Source organism: Marmota marmota, unplaced genomic scaffold, assembly GCF_001458135.2.
Source record: "Marmota marmota marmota unplaced genomic scaffold, marMar, whole genome shotgun sequence".
Lineage (NCBI taxonomy): Eukaryota > Metazoa > Chordata > Mammalia > Rodentia > Sciuridae > Marmota > Marmota marmota.
Window position 1 is genome coordinate 44,637,224 of NW_025999842.1, and position 21,275 is coordinate 44,658,498.

General features: G+C 34.4%; 2 protein-coding genes across 3 annotated transcripts in view; both read right to left on the reverse strand.

The window, feature by feature from the left end:
- LOC107155241 (protein SOGA3) overlaps nucleotides 1-21,180 on the reverse strand; it is a 34,045-nt gene extending 12,865 nt beyond the window's left edge. For both annotated transcript variants that reach the window (XM_048797922.1, XM_015501079.2), the window contains exons 1-2: nucleotides 20,948-21,180; nucleotides 19,071-19,229 (exon numbers count right to left, since the gene is read on the reverse strand). In XM_048797922.1, the coding sequence (XP_048653879.1) occupies nucleotides 19,071-19,229; nucleotides 20,948-21,145 (357 nt within the window). In that variant the 5' untranslated portion in view covers nucleotides 21,146-21,180. The remainder of the gene's footprint in view (nucleotides 1-19,070; nucleotides 19,230-20,947) is intronic.
- LOC125615933 (protein SOGA3-like) overlaps nucleotides 21,168-21,275 on the reverse strand; it is a 4,820-nt gene continuing 4,712 nt past the window's right edge. Inside the window, exon 3 of the mRNA XM_048800443.1 lies at nucleotides 21,168-21,172. Coding sequence (XP_048656400.1) covers nucleotides 21,168-21,172 — 5 coding nt within the window. The remainder of the gene's footprint in view (nucleotides 21,173-21,275) is intronic.

Below are 21,275 nucleotides of genomic sequence, written 5' to 3' on the forward strand. Positions count from 1 at the left end.
AGTTTTAGGCTAGTTTGTTATATAGCACAAGCTAACTGATACATTCACCATACATATTTCACCACTGGGATTGAAAAAAAAACACTAGACTAATGAGCTTTGTACATATTTACAAAAAATATTCCTTTTGCCAACCCTAGGAAAAAAACAAAAAAAGTAAACCTTCAGGAGAAAAAGTTGAAAGGGGTAATCAAATATGGGATAAATGAAGATCACTGTAATTTCCTTGTATTTTTCCCCTGCCTTTGCCAATGTTTTGATTCCAGAAAAGACTTTAATGAAACTGAGCACTAAAAGTTGTTTTAAAAGCTCACCTTTTAGTTCTAAATTGCAGATTCTTCTTTTAATAAAAGCGGGTGTTCAATTAGCACCATAGGTGTGAGATGAGTTAAAAGCTAATAAAGTTCAACTAACATTTAAGCTTATTACTGGGCCTGGATCAGCACCTTTTTAAAGTATTTCCTTCTGTTTGAACTTGGCTTTTACTCTTCATTTTCAGGAAAAGGAGTTGTACATCTTCACAGTACTCCCCTGATCTCAGCTTCTAATTTAAATCTATCAATTCCAACCTCAGCATTAATAAATTTTATCTTTCTGTTTTTATAATTCTCCTATGCAGGGGAAGAAAAATAACTTCAATTTTCACAAAACTCTCTAAGTCAGAATTGAGACATAAAGACAAATACAAAAAGAGCTGTATCCTGATTCTCAAATGTAATTTAAGGATCACGTTCTCTAAGCTTCTTCTGGTAGTTAAGAAGGACCAGGATTTAGAAAAGAATAGAAAGATGACAGTAGGAAAAGAAAGCCATCCCTAATTCATCTACTCCAAGAGTTAACACTGAAAATAAGGAAATTAATTGACATTTTAAACCTGGGATTTGTCCCCAGAAGGTAAGAATAAATGAAAAACCTGTGGACTTTTCATTATCACTGAAGATGGTGATGCCCTTCTGGGCAGGGTCACAAAGAAAAATGTCAGAGATGGAGAGTTATATGTGGCATGCAGGTGTCAATGTCATGAAGATGGAGACCCAAATCTACAACAAACAAATCAGCCTTCTTCCGCCAATGCCTTTGTCCTTTCTCCCATCTCATAAGCCCAGCCCCATTCCTATCTTCTGAGTTATGAGACTGCCAAACTTATTTTTTCTTATTTCCAGTGAATACCTACATAAAAGTAACTTTTAAAAGCTGAATAAACTATTTTTCTGCTCTAAAAACTTTGATCTAATGCCAAATTAAAGTTGCCAGAATCAAGTTATTAGTTTAACTTTGAATATAATGTTTTAAGTAAAAGTATCCAGTGAATTTTCCTTTCCTTGGCTTCTCCATCATTTTCCCATTGTCCTAAAGTAGATCACTACAGCAGAGGTCAGACTGACTGCAGTTATATGATTTTGTTATCACTGAAGAACATTAATGAGTGGACTTTTGCAGGTCACCAATGAAAGAAAACTTTCTAATCTTTTCTGTGTGGGAATCAGGGTTGTCTCCTCCGAACCAAATGGCTTATACATAGTGTCTTTTCTTTTCAAAGGTAATTTTTTTAGTGTCAATAATTACTTTAGATGTAATCATTTTTCCTAGTGTATCACCTCCCAATACTGCTTAAATGTCTTTAGACTGGAACCCAGTCTCTGTGACTAATATAGTGAAATTCAGGTAAGCCTTGGAAAGTAAATGTTGAACTTAACTACAGAGGAGGTAAAAAGTCTTAAGGACCATAGAATATCCAAGAGAAAAAAAGAAGTAAAGACTTCTCTTGTTAATGGGACATGGATGCTATAGGACCAGAAAAGGCAGAAATGAAATTGTAACAGCTGGGGCTTATAAAAATTTTTGTGAAAGTATCTGCCTTCAAAGTCAAGTTTGAACCCAATAATTGCCCCTTCCACTATATGTTTCATACCATCTGGTCAACACATTTCCTGGATCCTTGGATAGAATTATGTCTTTACTCTCTAAGTTTCTCTGGGATCTCAAAGCTTAAAGCTGTGAGAGAGGTTTTTTTTTTTTTTTGGTTGTTGTTTGTTTGTTTGTTTTTTAAACAGTTAACTACTTCATCATTGTAGAAACTTTGTTTGGAATAGAGTATGGGTTGTTACAGAGTCTGACAAAGTACCAATAAAGAACCGATCTCAAAGCAAGACCACATTGCTTTAAAAAAGCAAAGACATTATGGTTAAGTGCTTCTTTGATATTCACATCTTATATTACACTTGGATGAGTGGGTATGCTACAAAGGCTCAGAGAACTCTATTCAAGAAAATAGATCTAATGCTGCAATATTTCTCAGCCAAGATTTTTTTGTTGTTGTTTATTAATTCAGGCAACTGGTTAATGATGTTTGAAATAATAATAATTTAAAATTATTTTATGCTTCAGATACTCTATCCACATAAATAAATGCTTACTAAGCTATGATCGACATCAGCAAATGCACAGATTTATATTCCCTTTTAATTTGCTCATGTTATAAATAATGGATTCTAAGAATCATTGCTTTTAAACAATTAAAACACATTTAGAAAATTATTACTAGGAAGTGACTGTAGTTCCTTATGACCTTTCTCTACAATGAGTCAGAGAAAAAAAATCTGTGGCCAGCATTTATAAGTTGAAAGGATGAGCTGGCTAGTATACATTGTGTCTCAACCAGCTTCTAACTCATTAATACAGTAATCTTAACATTATTTTGTGTCAGGTTTAAAATATGATAAGAAATATGCTTGAAGCTGCCATTACAAAATGAACACTAGGGGATGGTATTAGATGAGTGTTTTAAAGTTATCCTTCACACAATTACACATTTAATATATTTAATAATGTAATTGTACAATTCAGTGTATTTAATAATTCATAAAATGAAATGAAAAGGATTTAGGAGCAAGTTTGAGGAGGTAATTCCTGGAGTAGGCTAGAAAGTAATAGCCCACATTTATGCTTTAAAAAAAATGGAGTTAGCTGCCAAATTTATAGAGATTTATATTCTCTTCTAATTTGCTCTTGTTAATAAACTGGATTCTAAGTATCATTGCTTAGTCAAGTAACTGCTTAATCATTGCAGAAACCAAATTAAAATTTGGCACCTAACTCCAAATTTTAATATGTGACTAAGTTACATTTGAAAAATTCAGATTTTCAATTTCATTTGAAAAATTGGAAGACCTGATAAAACTGGGTCCAGATTATTGTGTAGCAATTCTGGGCTGAAACATAATAGTGAGACATAGGCTCTCCAATTTGTCCCATTGCTCAACATGGTCAGTTGAGCTCCTTTATGATTCTACTTGACCCCTGGTGACACTGGAATTGTCAAACTCTGCCCTAGATCGCTAGGGTCACCTAAATAGAACAAGCAAAAGAACCTCCTATTCAATTCCTTACACAAATTCTTCCCCTACCAGAAGTGTGCTTCCACAAGAGACAGGCAATGCGTTCCTTTCTACAGATGGCCCTAATGGATGAAAGTCTTTGTTTTGATTCCAAACCTTTTTAAAGTTAAAAATCAAAGTTATTTAAATAATAAATCTCCTTTATCTTCTACATGCAGCACAGCAGACATTGAAAAAGAGTGATCACATCTCAAGTATTTCCTTTTCCAGGCTATATACACCTTCCAGTTCTTTCCAGCATTCCTCATATAACAGATTTCATAATGAGTTGTGATCAATGAAGCTTCCTAAGCCTTTTTTCTTATAACTAAAATACATTTCTCCTTTTTCCACTTTGTGTTTAAAAAAGTAAAAATCAAATTCTAGGACATCATATTTGTTATAAATTTCACCTGATTTATTTGAGTTTATCCTCTAGTTTGTTGCTATCATTCTGATTTTTTGTTTTGTCCTTGCCTGTGTTCTTTTTTAAAAAATTCTTTTTAATAAGGGGTATTATGCCTAAATATTCTTATTAGACTAGAAAATGTATTAACTACAGATGTAACTGAAATAACTGGAGAAAAAAAAACACAAGAAGAAAATTGAGTTTACTCCTTGTAACAAATTTATGAACACATTATAATAAAACAGGACAATCACAATCTCTACAGCTTCTCCTTATGTTCCAATTAAGTAAAAATCATGAATAGAGTATACTAATAGAATGTTTTCTCTGCAAATCTGAAGTGGATTGAGAAAATTTTGTCTCCATGGTTTGATTCAATGATAATCAACTAATCCCAGATAATCAGCCTTTTTCTCACCTTTAAAGATATTGAAAATAGAGATATAAGTAATTGGTTTCATTTAAAAAAAATCTGAGTATATTTAAAAGGGCAAAGAGCCAAATCAACTTTTAAAAATCAAGTATTGCACTCATGGAATATATTCTTTTGTGTATGTTCACACTGAGAGCAAATGTATAGTGAGGATGTGTACATATGTTTGTGAGGTTTGGAAAGATTTTCAGCAAACCTTATGAATTACTCAGTAAATTCTAAAACACAAGGATAATCAAAATCCTTGCAACTTCTCTCCACATACCAAGAAGGTAATGTTGATCTGTATTATGCATAATAACACATATCCATTGAAAATGTTATCATTTGATTTTACTTTATATTAAAGGGCATCTTGATGACCATTCAAAGTGCACTGTATCTGATCCAATCAGTCAGATCATTTTAAAATTATAATGGAAAAAGCAGGCATCAGTAAATGTCTGATAATTTAATTTGTAGAAAAGTAAGTACCATATTCTAGATTAAACGAATCATTTAGTCTCTTGATTTAATGCTAAAGAATTTATACCCAGGAACATACAACTTTAGACATGAGACAAGCTACACTTTTAGTAGTACCTAAATAAATCATAAATAATAAATCATATACCTGAGGAATATGTACATAAAGACAAGAGCATAAGGCACCACTGGAATAGGAACAAAATATTCCATAATGCTAGGAAAGTTACAGAAAATAATCACAGATGAGTCAGATTTGTATCTTAAAGTCTTGAATTTTAAAGAAAATTAACCCTGTTCACATTGTTGCTCAAACTAACAAAATCCTGGGTTAATAAACACGAAGCTATCATTTACTTACTGTTAATATATCCTGGAAAGCAAAGAAAAAAATGAAAATACAGGAATATTGGAGATTAAAGTTAATTATCTAGTATCTGCCACAATCTGAGAAAATTTTCCTTTAACAACAGCATCTGTGAAATTCAAACAAGAAATATAGTTTATTTAATGTATAGCCTTTACTGTCTTAAACAGAAGAATTGGACATGCAGACCATTCCTGTTTCTTGAAAGGTTAAACATAAGTTTGTCACACGACCCAGCAATTCTATTCTTTGGCATACACCCAAGACAAATAAACACATAATCCATGAAGAATATTCTTAGAAACATTATTCAGAAGAGTCAAAAATTGGAAACAACCTAAATATCCCTCTACTGGTGGACGGGTAGGTAAAATATGATATTTATACAATGAAATATTATGAGTCAATAAAAAAGGATGGATAAATGATACAACAAATCAACCTTAAAAATATGCTATGTGAAAGAAGTCAGACATAAGAGACCACATATAATCTGATTTGATTTATGTGAAATATCTAGAAAAGGCAAATCTATGGATATAGAAAGTACATTAGTGCCAGGTATGGTAGCACACACTTGTAATCCCAGTGACTAGGAAGGCTGAGGCAGGACTATCAAGTTTGAGGCCAGCCTCAGCAACTTAGCAAGATCCTGTCTCATAATAAAAAATAAAAAGGTCTGGATTCGATCCCCAGTATAGAAAAAATGTATATTAGTATTTACCTATTCTGTTACATATTAAGTAAAATATCATATTGATTTTATATTTTCCTAATGATGTTGAACATCTTTCATATGCTTATTGCCCATCTGTGTAACTTATTTTGTGTAGTGTCTATTCAATATTTTTACCATTTTTAGTTGGATTTTTGTCTGCATACTTTCTAGTTCTAATTTAGGTTATTCTGAAGAAAATAGCTATTACAACAAAGAGAGATAGTATTGGCTAGAATATGGGTAAACTGGAACCCTCATCCATTGCTGGTGGGAATGTTAAATGGTGCAGCTATTCTGGAAACAGTTGGCTCTTGTTTTAAAAAGTTAAACATAAATTTACTGTATGATCCATAAATTCCTCTTTATGTCCACACAAGCATAAAAAACACATCCTCACAAAAACATGAATATGAGTGTTCATAGTAGCATAACCAAAGACTTGGAAAATATGTAATGGTCATCAACTGATGAATGATAAACAAAATGTGGCAGATACATACAACTGAATATTATTAGAAAATAAAAAGAAATGAAGTGCTTATATATGCTACAAAGACAAACCTCAAAAACTTTGGTCTAAGTGAAAGAACCCAGATGCCAATAAGGCCAAATATTGTATGATTACAATTGTACAAAATGTCCAGGAAATTAAACACTATAGATAGAGAAAACTGGTTAATAGTTGATTGAGGTTAGGGTTGAGACAGAAGGGGACTACAAATAGGCACAAAGGATCATTATGGAGTGATAGAAATGTTCTAAAATTGGGGTAACGTAATGGTTATACAATTTTGTATACTTACTGAAAGCCATTAAATTGTACACTTAAAACAAATGAAGCTATGTTATGTAAACTATACCTAAATAAAGCTATTTAAAATACATTAGGTTGATTTAAAAAATCAACTAAAAGGAAAGAAAACAATAACAACATTATGTTGATAGTAGTTTAACAATATTTTTATACCTTTGAGGGGCTGGGCTTGTAGTTCAATGGCAGAGCATACTTGCCTGGTATGTGTGAAGTACTGGATTTGATCCTTAGCACCACATAAAATAAACAAATAAAATAAAGACTTGCTGTCTATCTACAACTACAAACAAGCAAACAAACCCCTTTTAAAAAAATATACTTTTGAAAACTGTTTACTATGAAAAACAGAAGACAGCTTTAGAAAATGTCATATTCTTAATAAGTCAACAAAGATGGTCTCTGTGAATTAATAAGGTCATAAGAGGAGATTAAGCTCTGAAAACTGGGGAGCTGCCAGGAATAATAAAACTCAAAGGACACTAAAATTCAAGGCAAGAATTAAATTTTGCACTGTCTTTACAAAGCAGATGACATGGCAGAATATTGATTCAATAATATTGAGAACCTGAGAAATTGTCCAAGGACACAGAGATACAGAACAAAACAGTGAAAGAAGGATGAGAAGCCAGTAGTAAGGAGTACAAAGTAGGAAACACCAAGAAGAAAAAAGTAGAGCACATGTGATTATCCAGGCTATAATATAAGAAAGATTTTCTGAGATGAATAAATAAATGTTCATTTTCATATTAAAGGGTTTACATGCTCTGGACATATGATAAACAAAGACCATCACCTAGATCTATCCAGGCAATATTTTGAACATGTTATTGTCCTTTAGCTACTCAGGTTTCTTGCCCTTCTCTGCCCATTAGTGCTCCAGGAACCTGAGTTTCATACCCTGCTTTCCCCAGGTTCCCTCCTCACTCCTGATTGGCTTTGGCCAACAGTGACACTGGTGAATGGTGAAGGATGGAAGGTGAGAGAAGAGATGGGTCAGGGTGTTTCACCTGTTTCTTCATTTTTTTCCAACATCATATGTAAGGCTACACTTTGGACAACAGCTGCCACTCTGTAGACCCTGTAGGGCACTTTTCACTGGCCTCTCTAGCACTGTGTCCCTGGAGGTGGTGGTGGTTTCTAAGCCCTGCTGGTCTCTGAATGTCTCAGCAGCTCTGCTTTATTCCCTTAATCCTGCAGACGCTACTGTGAGTAATCCCCATTCATTTCAACCATGGGGGTGGGGGGTGAATTCTCTTTCCTACTAGAGGATTCTGATACAAAGGGTAAAAATAAATATCCAGAAATATGGAAAGGGAAGATAATTTAACCTACAAAAGAATCAAAGTCAAACATCTTACACCTGTCCACTGCAAAACAAAAGCCAAAATTAATAGAACAGAATATATAATGCAAGAGGAAATTTTTTGACTCAATAATTAATTTCATGATGCCGTTCTGTATTAAGTCAACCAAAAGCTATTGTTAAAAGGAAATCAGCTTAGAAAATATAAACTTTTTCTGAAAAAACAGAAACATTAGCTAATCGATCAAAGATTATTTAAACACAGTTCAGAAATGTAGAAGTTGTGGTTTAAAGTCAATTAAGTATTAAAATTGCTTGAATATACAGAATTGTTTATGACTATATATATGAGAAAGTTGCTTTAAACTGAAACGATTACTATAACAATGAATAACTTAATACAATCTTAGTCTATACATTTAATATTAAATTGATAAAGACCAGGCTAAAGTTTAAGGGGTTGGACTAAAGGAATAATTTTTAATTCCTTCTTTCATTTTTTATTTTAGTAATTTGGAAAACATATATGTATTCCCCCAAAAAAATTTTTCTCAAAGTTAACAAGAGTATGATTAAAACAAGATAACTACACTCAGAATCATTTCAGAACATAATCATTCTAATTTAAGTTTAGTCATATCTCTAAATAAATGAGTCCAATAGTTATATTTTATCCTTGTAAGTTGATACTTTCCATATACCAAATCCTACTAATCATACACAGATGATTAACTTGTTAAAATTCTTTCATGTGCAAGGAGGCAGAGCTATAACTACATACCAGCATAACAGTTGCTCATTATGTACCTGAACATAATAAAGAACTGGCTTATCTAATTATTTCTACTATTATTCAAGGTTCTTGGCTAATGAAATGTTAAGAAACTGCTACCTTGTGAAGGGAGGAAAAAATAACATAGTTAAATTTATTAAGCACTTTTGCCTATGATTAATTGGCTGGACAAATTGGAAATAACTGAGCTAGGCAGAAGATGAACACAGAATACTTTGAATTTTTAATTCTAAGCACTTCTAAGTTGAATCATACTGAATATAAATGGTCCTATTAAGTGAAATAAATAAGTGTAAAATGGAAAATGTCAGAAGAGAAGCTAAATGACATCTTCAAATGTCATCCGCAAATGGCATTTACCATCTGGATAAAGATCAGTTTAACTGACCTTGAAATGTAAAAACATAATTAGAACAGAAATAGCAGATAAATAATTATTTTCCATTAAAATTCATTGAGTCTAAAATCATGAAGGTGTAACTGAATTTTCTACTTGGAAAATACTTCCCAACATGCAGTGAAACTGCCTGCTGTATTTGCTCAAAAGTAAAGCAAGAGACTGGGGTTGTTGCTCAATGGTAGAGCACTTGCCTCACACATGTGAGGCCCTGGGTTCGATCCTCAGCACCACATATAAATAAACAAATAAAATAAAGGTATTGCATCCATATACTACTAAAAATATATCTTTTTAAAAAAGTAAAGCAAGTATTAGAAAAACAAAGAAACCAAGTAAATTCTAATTTAGGGGAATTAATGATATGCTTCTTTGACAGCAAGTTTATCTTAAAAACCTCTTTATTTTGCCTTCGTATTTATTGGTAGTTTTTCATATATAATATTATATATGTGAATTAAATAGAAATATGGTTCTTAAGTTCAGGAGAGCATAGGATTTAGTTGTGGAATTAATAAAAATTAAAAAGCTACCTAAAGGATCTTGAACTTTAATACTTTTGATCAAAAAGAGACCTCTTCTCTCTTCTGAGGTGTTTCTCTTTAGACAGAAGATTCACAGGGCAGCAAGGAAGGAGACAGACAAATGGGAACAATCAGGTCATAAGCTCTGTTGTTGAATACAGTGGCAGACAGTGCAGCTGGATTGTCTGCCTGCCTCTCCCCAAACATCTGTAAACATGAGCTAAGGGATGGTGAAGTGGCAAGGACTTCAGGACAAGCACAGTGAAGGAGGCATAGGGACAACTGAAAGAAGTTAGAATGGCTTTACGTGAAGCAAGTATAAAGGGGTGCTTTAGAGAGCTATAGATGTTAATAAGAAAAGAGAAGGCAAAAATGTTTCAAAGGCCTGTATAAAGTCACTGGAGTCCTGGTTGGATCCAACAGTTCACTCCTACGGACTTAAAAAGTTGTTTCTAGACTTGGGCCTTAATCAGCCAAACTAAGATTGTGTGATAGTACACACAACACCACCTAATATAGTACTTCAATGTTTACAAAGCACTTTCACCTTGTCTCATGTTATACTTGTCAGCAGACTGAATAGGGGAAATACTTCCCTTTTGAAGGTGGTTAAGATTTAGCTATTAAGCAATGTATCTGAAATAACAAAACTATTATGTCTGTAAAGAAAGAAGGCAGAATCATTATGTTTCTGGTTTATTTTCTCCAAAGATTCCCTTTCTGTAAGATAAAATAAAAATTTGCCTCTGTGGACAGGGTGGAAGTCTCTCTTACTCAGAGCATCCCTTAATAGGCCCACTAGGTGCAATGCTTGGAGATTCTGGAGTATTAAAGTTCCTAACGAAGACAAGTCCTTTACAGGTCAGGAAGAACACTGAAGTGGCAGCTAACTGCCTGTAGCAAAGCCCCTGGCCAGTAGAGACATACAGATCTGGCAGTGGACTCAGCCAGCATACTGGTGATACTGACCTCTCTGAGCCTTGAGTCTTCATCTCTAAAACAAAACTACTTTCAACATAATTATATGTAAATTACCTGGGACAGTCATGGGCATCTAATCCTCTACACTGGTGGCTACTGAGTAACTGCAGCCTGGAGTATTGCTCATATTTCTCCTGCCAAATTAACTGCTGAATGTTAACTATCCCAAATGTTAATGCAAATTTAATTGGATAGTTTTGGGGAGTAATAGGATCTGCATTTTGCATTTTGACACCAAAGCACATAGATGCTAAACTACAGAGCTGATGACCAGGGTATCAGAGTTATCCTCTTGTCCTTGTCCTTGAGTTCCTGTTCTCATTGTCCTTCCCAAGAACACTTATTTGACCTTGTTTCAGGAAGTACTTGTTGCTCCTGGGGGATGACTAGAATTTGAAAGAAGCAAGGTGGAGAACTAGAAGTTTCTATAGCAAAGTTCAAGACACCTTCACTTGTGGAAGTCAGGTGAGAGGCTCCACTTGCTCACTTCTCATTTTGTCTGTATTTTACTTAGCACAGTGGAAAGAATCTAGTTCTGACTTACTTTTCTCTATTATTCTCAGGCATAACACCTTGCTTAATGACCATGCAATCTCTGTTCAAAATTACTTATTATTCATCAGTTTTGTATCAGGTTCTTTTCTGGTTTCTTTTTTTTTTTTTTTGGTGGATACAACAATAAATATGACAGACCCAGTTGTTAGGCTGAGGGAGTTTATAGACTAGCTTGGGAAAAATTATACATATAAATTGAAAATGAAATAAGTTATTATCATATTGCAGAATAAAGAATCTAATTGCCTACATGCTAGGCACTGAACTTGACATGGAAGGGGCTGTAGTGACCATATCGGGGCCTCACCTCATAGTCTACAGTCTGTAAGTCTTGTAAGGACTCATTGAGACAGTGGACATCAAAGCATTTGGTAGGGTAAGGAATGTGGGTACCTGCTGTCCAAGTACAACCTCTACAAGGCTATCTTTCCAGGAAAAAGTAATTAACTTGAAGGCAGGGATGACCTTCAAGGTGACATTTTCTGCCATCCCTTATATATTCATACACATGCTTAGTAAATGTGCTAAATTAAAGTTAGATTAAGTATATAGTTTTCAACTTCATATAAAAGGCTAAGAGGCTATTTTTGGCTATTGCTAGGGGAAAGGCCCTTCTTAGGCAGCAAAGGGTGGCCAGGTAGGAAACAGTTTTGTTAATTGCTACTCCAAGCCTAAGGGCACTACATGGATCACTTAGGCCAGAGCTATACCCCCAGAGTCCCTTAAGGAAGGGACTAGGGTATTTTAACAGGGGCTGGTTCTACATGAGGTTTGTATCTGTCACATATATAAAAACTAAGCAATTTCAAACAGAACTTTATTAAGCTTTTGGAAACATAAAGACTTGCAACTTCAAAACCCATCAAAGTTATAGGGAGTGAAAATATATTAAATTTCAATAATAAAAAATACAAATGTTTGGATGTTTAACTGGGGACTTGTGCTCATTAGCTTATGCATCATACTCTCTGTAGTGAGAGCCTGGGCAACCTGCAAGGCAGCAGATTTCACCCCAGACAACTGTATAGTTATATAAGAACCCACTCTGGAGATTTTCTGCATAAGTTAGAGTGTCTAAGTGCCATCATTTGACATACTGGTTTATTTATTGAAAAAGACAGTGAACACTTTGGTTACTTGGTCTTTATGGCTTCCGAGGGTAGAAAGTTAAGGTGTCAAAAAGTGGCCCTGGGGGCTGGGATTGTGGTTCAGCGTTCAGCGGTAGAGCACTCGCCTAGCAACGGTGGGACCCGGGTTCAATCTTCAGCACCACATAAAAATAAAATGCATTGTGTTGTATCCATCTACACCAAAAAATAAATATTAAAAAAAAAAGAAAGAAAGAAAGTGGCCCTGATTATGGGGTAGGTTCCACTTGTCCTCAGCCCCACATATCAGGTCTTTAGTTCTGATTTCTACAGCATGAAACGAGGCTCTGAATGCTGAATAGCCACCGTCAGAGAAGTCACTGTATGCCTCACACCCTGTGCTAAAAACCCTTAAATAGGGCCCTTCAGTGGGTGAAAACTTGCGAGTTTAATGCAATATTTTGTCATTTATATCTATATTCTCTATGGCCACGCTATATACTATAGCAGGTATTAAATTACTGTTCATTGAATATTTGTTAACTACAACCTATAGCACCCCCCAAAATTCTGTTAACTAAATATATAAAATTAATTTTCATAATTACATAATAGTAACAGAATTGAATTTTATACCTAACTATGAAACTTTCTGGGAGAACAGAGATGGAGTACTGACAAGGTAGAAAATGACATTTTCATAAAGAACTTTGAGAACATTCAGCTTAATTTTTGCATTTACAAATAAGGAAACTGAGGCTTATAAATTTCAGGTTACTTGCTCAAGGTTACAAGGAATGACTGATAAGACCTCAACACTAGTTTCTAGACTCTAGGGTATATGTTTTTTTCTAATAAATCACACCCAAGTTCACAGCCAATGACAAAATGACTTAATTTTAATTTCTATAAGATGTTAATTCCTAATTTATTGACTATATGGATGAGAACTGACAAATGTTTAGAGGGCTGGTTTATTCATTATTTGCCAAGTAAAGTCTGTTTATAATTGCCAAAATTATAAACATGGTTGTTTCAGAGGCTTCATATGAAACTCAATATTGCCTCCATCTGTGGTTATAGCTAGGAAAGCAATAGGAAAAAAATTCTTTCAATATTTCTTTCTCTGTCTTGGTTGCTACTAAACTCAGAGATGTTTCATAACAATGTACAACCTTTCCATTATGTTTTCCTTTACCTTCTCAGAGAATGTACTTGAACTAAGTTTAAAATCTTGTTTCAACAGTTTTATGCTTTTATTTGTTAAACATTTAATATCAGTTCTTTAGGTAGGTCAATGTAGAAGTCAAAGAAGTAAACAACCCTCCAATAACTCTCTATATAACTGCCATGGATATATTTAGCACTGGTAAACTGCTAACCTTTCAGATGGGTCATTCAAGGTTTAGCCCAGAGGCCTTGGACCATGCTAAACTGAACTCTATGCAGAGTAAAAAGTTGGAGACTTTGCTCCCATGAATACAGTTTATCAGCAAATGCAACACACATTTAAATATGCATGTATTGAATAATGAGGCTCCTTATATTTTAAACACCAAAATCAATAGACTTTCTAGATGGGAACTGGAAATGTGCTAAGTGATGACTAATTAGGTAAAATCTGTAACTTCTGTGCTTTACAGATTCAAGAGTATGAAGTTTAAAATTACTAAAAAAGAACTGTGAACTGATTCTTATGCAGAGGTGCACAATGCTGACCTGCATTTTTATGTAAGTAACCAGAAATTTGAAGTTTAAAACAAAAGTTCAAAATATTTCACAAAATAATACACCAGTTTTTAATCTGTATACTACTATGCTTCTGCGGGGGCTTGGTGTCTGAAAGAGCCATTTACCCAACACTGAATCTTGGAAACTAGTTTAGAATTCAAGTAACTGCACATACAATTTCATTTTGAAAATTCAACAAAGTTCATAATTACTAAATATGTTCATGTTTTAAAATGCACTCATAACACATGGTCACTTTCTGGAAGACAAACTTTCCAATGTTTATCTGGCACACTGTATGTTAATTTTGTCTCTAGTATTCCTGTCTACATTATTCAACAAACTATTGGCTTTACAAGACATGTCTAAAATAATATGGCTTAATTGAGGCATTTAAAATATCTATGGTTATTTTATTAAAAAAAATCAGTGATTACTGTTCCATTACCAAACTTTAATAAACTACTAGAACAAGGGGAAAATATTTGTATGCCAAAGAAATTCCTCATTAAAATCATCTCTTGAGTTGCTTCATTGAGTTATCACTTAGTATTTCTCTCTTTTGTTTCACTTTATAACTTTGATTAATAAGCCCTATCAAAATCAGGTATAGCTATAATCAATCCTTTAATTTAAATCATATATATATATATATATATATATATATATATATATATATATATATGGACATAAAACTATAAACAGGTAGAGGAAGAACTTGTCTATTAAAGTATAAAGAGAATCCGAGTGTATAGACATACTCTCAATGTATTAAAAAAATAAGAAAGAAAGAAAAGAGAGACTACTGTTAAAATTTATACCACTAATTATTTTTGTGTGCCAGAATGAAAGTGCATTGTAATAGATAGGATATATTAACCAAGTGTGCAGGAAATAAAAGTCCCAAGATAGACAATGTTATTGCAGTTGGCAAGTGAATAGCCCTCTGCAGCAAAAACTGGAGAAAGTTAAGAAAGTTATTTTCTTTTAAGACTCTTATGCAATGGTGAGGGATGAGAAAACACAAAGAATAGAGATACTGAAATGAAAAAGATCTAATGAACAGTTCCTCTCACCATCTCACTCTGTCTTCTCTTTGGTTCTCTGCTGGTGATTTCTTTGCTCAAAAATCTGCCATTACTGCTTCTTCAATGCCAGACCTTAAAAGTGACATTAGAAGACCCTATCCCTCCTAAAGAGCATGGGACATTTCAAAGCTTTGAAAACACATTTCCCTCCTGCAGCAGCAGAATTATGAAGGGCAGTGACCCTTGACTTAATGAAGCAAAAATTCACCCAACCCAGAGAATGTGTTGTCTGGAGCCTTCTCCACACCCTCACTTTATTCAATTTGTGCATAACCCCTTCTGCAGTCATAGAGCTAGGTGCTGTTTTCACAAAATAACTTTTACAGAAACCTCTGTCTCTGATCATTTGTGATGCTGAAAAACAGACTATAATGTTCCCTGAGTTATAGAATGTAAAGATATTTTTCTCCAGCAAAAATCCATACTGCTCATAGCAATTGTGTTTTATAATCAGAATTAGAATGCTATTAAGATTTTAAGGCAGCATTCTAAGAGGTCCCTCTTGTTTGCAGTTGGCAGTATATCAGCTATTTCAAAACTAGCAACACACGGCAGAAGACTAAACTAATTACCTCCATCCTGCCTCTACTCAGTTCTTTTTGCTCCCATGTGTCTACTCCATGCTTTCAGGGGCAAGAGATAAGCAGATGGATATGAGCAGGTGCATAGGATCTGGTGCAACCACTAGCCCTGAGTGCAATTGGTCAATACCCTTGAATCTAGTTAAAGCCTTAGTAAATGGTTCCAGACTCTAGCAGATGGTTTATTGGTCCCAATGGTACTGTTTGATGATATCTATGTGACTCCATATTAGGAACTTAAAATCTTAGAATAAGAAGATTGCTTCTCTTTAGAATGTTCTATTTAACATTTTATGACTTTACTCCATAACCAGTGTCTTTTCTTCATAATGGCGAACTTGGCCTGGTTTTGTTTTTCTCCACTGGTAGAATGATATGAAGGGATTATGAGACATGTGGATAATACTCAAAAAGATTCGAATATGTTTTCACTTTATGAACAAGGAAACAGAGTTAATAATATCTACTTTGCAAAGTAAGCCAGTTACTAGTGCATCTCAGTTTTAAAAGTTATCTTCTTAGAGGATAACAAAGTTATCACTACAAAAATCTTATTTGAATAAAACATTTCTGATTTATAAACATTTTTAAATGCCTTTTCTATTTTTTATACCTTCCTAGTGTTATGAAGGCATACCTCAAATGAATGATTATGGAACATTCCTGCCAGAATATTTTTCAGTTATTCATTTAGTACTCCTTAAATCCTTATATGCCACTCTGTCCTTTTCTATTTCTATTTTTCTTCCCCACCACTGCCTATTTTCCAATGCCATTTTTTTTAAATAAAAGGCTATTTTAAAAGTTGATGTCTTGAACAAATATGCCTAAATTTCCTATGTTTTATGGTTGTGTTTGCTAATCAGGGATTGGAGTTCAGCTTTTACAACTCCAAGGAGAATGTAAATTGTCTCTTTGGCTTCAACATACATGCCCACACTGACTGGTACTGCAGCACAATTTTCCCATCCCAGAACTGGAGCTCTGCAAGAAGAAAAAGTCACAGGGAAGTGTGTAGGAACAGAATCAAGGGAATGCATCTTCACAATGAATGTCCTGAGGATATTCCCGGGTTACAGCCCTTCCTTCCTTGGGGAAGATGTACTATTAGTTTTTATTTTCAGACGGGCAAGGTCTCCATCTATCTTTCTATTGGATGTATGATATCTGAACAATTTATCCTTCCCAGAAAATCAGAAAAGCTTCCAAAATGAAAATTATAAAATTGTTATACTATTCTTAAATATAACTTTGCCTATATCCACTAGAATAAGAGTCACATGAACCCAAATTACAAGGTATTTCTCTTTTATCTCTGGTAATCAAGTGATGATTGCTTTTACTCGAATGTTTGTAATTATATATATAAAAATGAGAGAACTCAAGTGATGTATGTACAGGAAAAGGCGCCTAATGAGACTGACGGTGGATTTTTTTCTTTGTCCACAGGAAGATATAAAATGGCTACTCTTGTGGGTTGAAAGGTGTTCTTTTGATCCCATCCTTCTCGCCAAAGTCTTACATTAATGAACTACCTTCTAGTACCTCAGATTGGGGCCTCTTTTAAAGATAGGTTCTTGGCAGAAGTAAGTTGATCAAGTTAAAGTCAAGTCATTAATAGGGCTCTAATTTAGCATGACTAGTGTTCTTATAAGGAGAAATTTAGAAACAGCTATGGGAAAATACTATGTGAACATGGCCATCTAAAAGCCAAGGGGACAGTCCTGAAACAGAGCTTTCTCTCACAGCCCTCGTAAGGAACCACCATGTTGAAACTTTTATTTAGGGTTTCCCTCCTGGGAGAAAGTAAATTGTAATTTAAGTCACCTAGTTTTTGATACTTTATTACAGCAATCCTAGCAAACTAATACAGCTAGCGACTTCATTTTGTATCCCTGGAAATGAAACTTTTATTGACACTCTTAATTGTCATTACTGCTGAAAATAACACATATCTCTATTAATTTCATGTTTGATTTCTTTATAGAAAAAAATCTATACTGCTCTTTAAATGGCAATGTTCTGAATTTCATTATAAAAGTATGCAGTGGCAGATGTAGAGAATCATCTAAAATAACCTTTATAGTCTACGATTGAATGAATAGAGGTAAGTAGAAGTTAGAAGTCTTTTAAGGTCACCCAGTTACTTACTGGTGAAGATAGGTAAGATGGCTCTCAGTCTCTGTAATATTCTACTATAGTACAGAGCCACTCCTAACTAGTAGTCAAGGATCACATATCATTAAAATGATTTTCCCTGTTTTGTCGTGTTAAAAAGATGTTTAAAGTCAATATGTCAGGATAATATAAACATACACTAAGATCATAAAAATGGTTTATTCCACTAAAACAACATTCTAAAAAGTCCTTACACTTTCATATACTTAATCAGACCATCAATATTTTCCTTTTTTACATGGTAAATACATTTTGTATCGTTCTGAGGTAAGCAAAGAAATTATAGGTGGCTCAGTATCTCAGAAATAATCAGGATTTTCTTTAGAATTCTGTATACCCAGGCAGAGGAAACTGTTCAAAAGGTCACTTGTACCTCTGCTAGTTCTTTGAAATAATTTTAATTCTCTACATAATAGTTTTCACAAGTTGCACTTGTGTATATACTCAGGTAGTTTTCAAAAAACATTATTTTGATTCAAATTAAATAAATATCATGGAGCTAATTATTTATTGGTAGATCGTTTCTGTTTCTTCTCCAATTATTTTCTGTGATATTTATTTTGTTCTTTGAGAAGACTCAAGGTAAATGAGGTAGGAATCTTCAAATGGTTAACATTGAAAAGAGAACTTTGACTCTTCTACCCTAAAGTGTAGAACTAAGACGAATTGGTTTAAATTAGAATTAAATGATTTCAGGTCTAAACAAAAAAACCCTTTAAGCATAGATATGGTGTGATAGAACTGGCTGGTATGGAAGATATTCAGGTTGGTCATTGGTGATACTCTAAGCATCAGACCAAGGATTTGGGGGACTTGTTACAGAGAAAGTTCAATCAATGATTGGTACAAACTGAATGGCCTTTGTATCCCTGTCCATTCTAGAAGTTTACATTTCTATAAACTCAGTACTTATCTCATAAAACTGTTGCCTTCAATTAACATAAGCTTCATTCCTTCATACTCTTGACACCTTTATAAATGGTTTGCTGTGTAATTTATTTAATTAACAAACATTTAGATAACATAAGGATGAAACATCAGTTGCCACTCATACTATGTCAAGTTAGAGGCCAAGCTCAAGCTAGAATTTTTTCTTTGGTGCTCAGTTGTTGGTATGAAATCGGGTACTTGTTAGTACATCAGATAAGAACAACAAACCTTCTTATGATCATTAAAAAATACAAGTGTTTTAGTAGTCATATTGGTCTTTGGAATTCTTTTCTAAAGAGCTAAAATAGACATACATCATAAAATAATCAAATACTAACCTCTTTCATTTTTTCCAGTTCATTCTGTAAGGCTTGCTTTGCAATTTCAACTTCTATAAGCTGTTGCCTCAGTTTCTCATTTTCATCTTCTGTTGTTGTTCTCTTTTCTTCCACATTTTCCAATTCATGGTGAAGTCTCACAGATACATCCTTTGCAACCTAAAATAAAATGTTTGTAATAATAAAATAAAAATTTGATTCATATTGAAAGTATCAGGAGCCAATACCTATACAGTGGTTACCATGTGCCAGCCAGTATTCCAAATGCTTTATATATAAACCATTCACATGTATCAACCATTTAATCCTCACGACAATCCCATGAGATCAATACTATTCTCATTCCTATTTTATAAATAAAGAAACTTATTATTCCTTTTTAAGGATACAATCTTAGAGAGTTGAAGTAATATGTTCAAGGTCACACAGCTAACAAGTTGCTGGGAAGTCAGGCTGTAGAATTTGTTCGCTAACTTGTATACTACAACCATGGTAATAAATGTTCTACTGTATTTAATCACATGTAGAAAAAAATTTCATATATGTTCTCTAACAAAACCAGCAGGTGATGCTTCCATTATTGCCCACATTAAAGATTGGAAAAAAGCAGTTTCTACAAGTAGGAGATGTGTTTATACTTTGATCTTATAACTAGAATTCCATGTACTTAAATTTAGGGAAAATTTTAGTCCCTGACATTAGTTTTTTTAATAACTATGAATTTTTTAATCCAAAGTTTCAAGATTATCTTGAGTATTTTAGGGGTTGAAAGAAAAGTAGCATAGTCTGATGTAGAGGATTAGAACACCAGCTGTGGCTGCAACCAGGTGGGGAGTGAGCCTGATACCTCCTAGTCATGTTCTAGAACCAAGCATTTAACTTCTGTAAAAGGTGCAGCCTCTGCATCTGTAAGATGGTTCCATTAATTAGCTCTACCTTACAGAGGTGTTTTTTTTTGTTGTTGTTGTTTTGTTGTTTGTTTGTTTTTGTTTTGTTTTTTTTTAAACCATGTGAAGTAGTAACCAATGCAATCATGCTTGTCACAGTGCCTGGTACCTATGGAGCATTTGACAAATTTTAGAAAAAGAAAAAAAATTTAATACAACAATGACTTTCATAAAATTTCACTCATAGCTTTCTTTAAAAAATGTACAGTAATTACATTATATTTTCATATTTTAGTGAAGTCAATACAATTAAAAGTATATTTGATTGTCTGACTTGACAAATTTAATATCTGGTTTGCATTCTCAATGAACTTCCTATAGTCCAACTGAACCCAAGAGAAGAGGCCACAATGGTCTAAAAAAAAAAAAAAAATGCATTTCAAGGTTGGGATTTCTCCCCTGGGAGAGTTTCTGAGGGAACAACTTTCATTTGCTTCATTCTCCCTTTTTTACATGGGATGCGATTTGGACAGTTTTCCTTTCAGGGAGTTACTTAAGAGTTAAGGACAGAAAGGAAGGAGTCCTGGAAGGTGAGGAGTGGAAACTTGAAAAAAGAAACTAGACAAACACCAGATTCTAAATCAAGGCCACAGTCTGAGCAGTGCCACGCCCATGTTTCAGCCTAGTAGGAACATAGCCTCTTCCCACCGCTTCTGAGAAAGCTATGGTTAAAACAGCAGAGCCCCCCCACAAGCTCGATCTCCGCAATAGTGTTCTTTCCACACATATCGAACTCTGAACTCTTTGGACCCACCTGTTTGTTCTTTCCCTTCTGGGACCCTAAGTTTTTGTGTTCAGCCAGTCACTCAAGATCAAAGAGTCCCTAAATCTTTTGTCAGTCATAATCAAAGGACGCTGAGCCCACAATCAAAGTCCCCACCCTCTGCCCCAGGCGCCGGCCATCGAACCCCCAGGCCGCGTGCTGCAGACCTTGAGGTCCTGCTCCAGGCTGCGCAACAGCTCCCCATCGATCTCCCCAGTCTGCGCATAGCGGAGTCTTTTGCGCTCGGCTTTGCGGAGGCGGTACTGCAGGATCCGGCAGTTTTTGTTGGCTCTCTCCAACTCGTGGCGCATTTCCTGCAGTTGACAGGCATCCTCCTCGAAGAAAGTGTCCCTCATCTCGTCCATCTCAGTTCTCAGCTCATCGATCTCATTCTGAGGAGGTGACAGGCCGTGAGTCAAAATCAGCCTTGCCTCCAGCCCCTCCGACATATACCGTACACACCCCATCCTAGCTTCAAATTCTCAACTCCCCCCC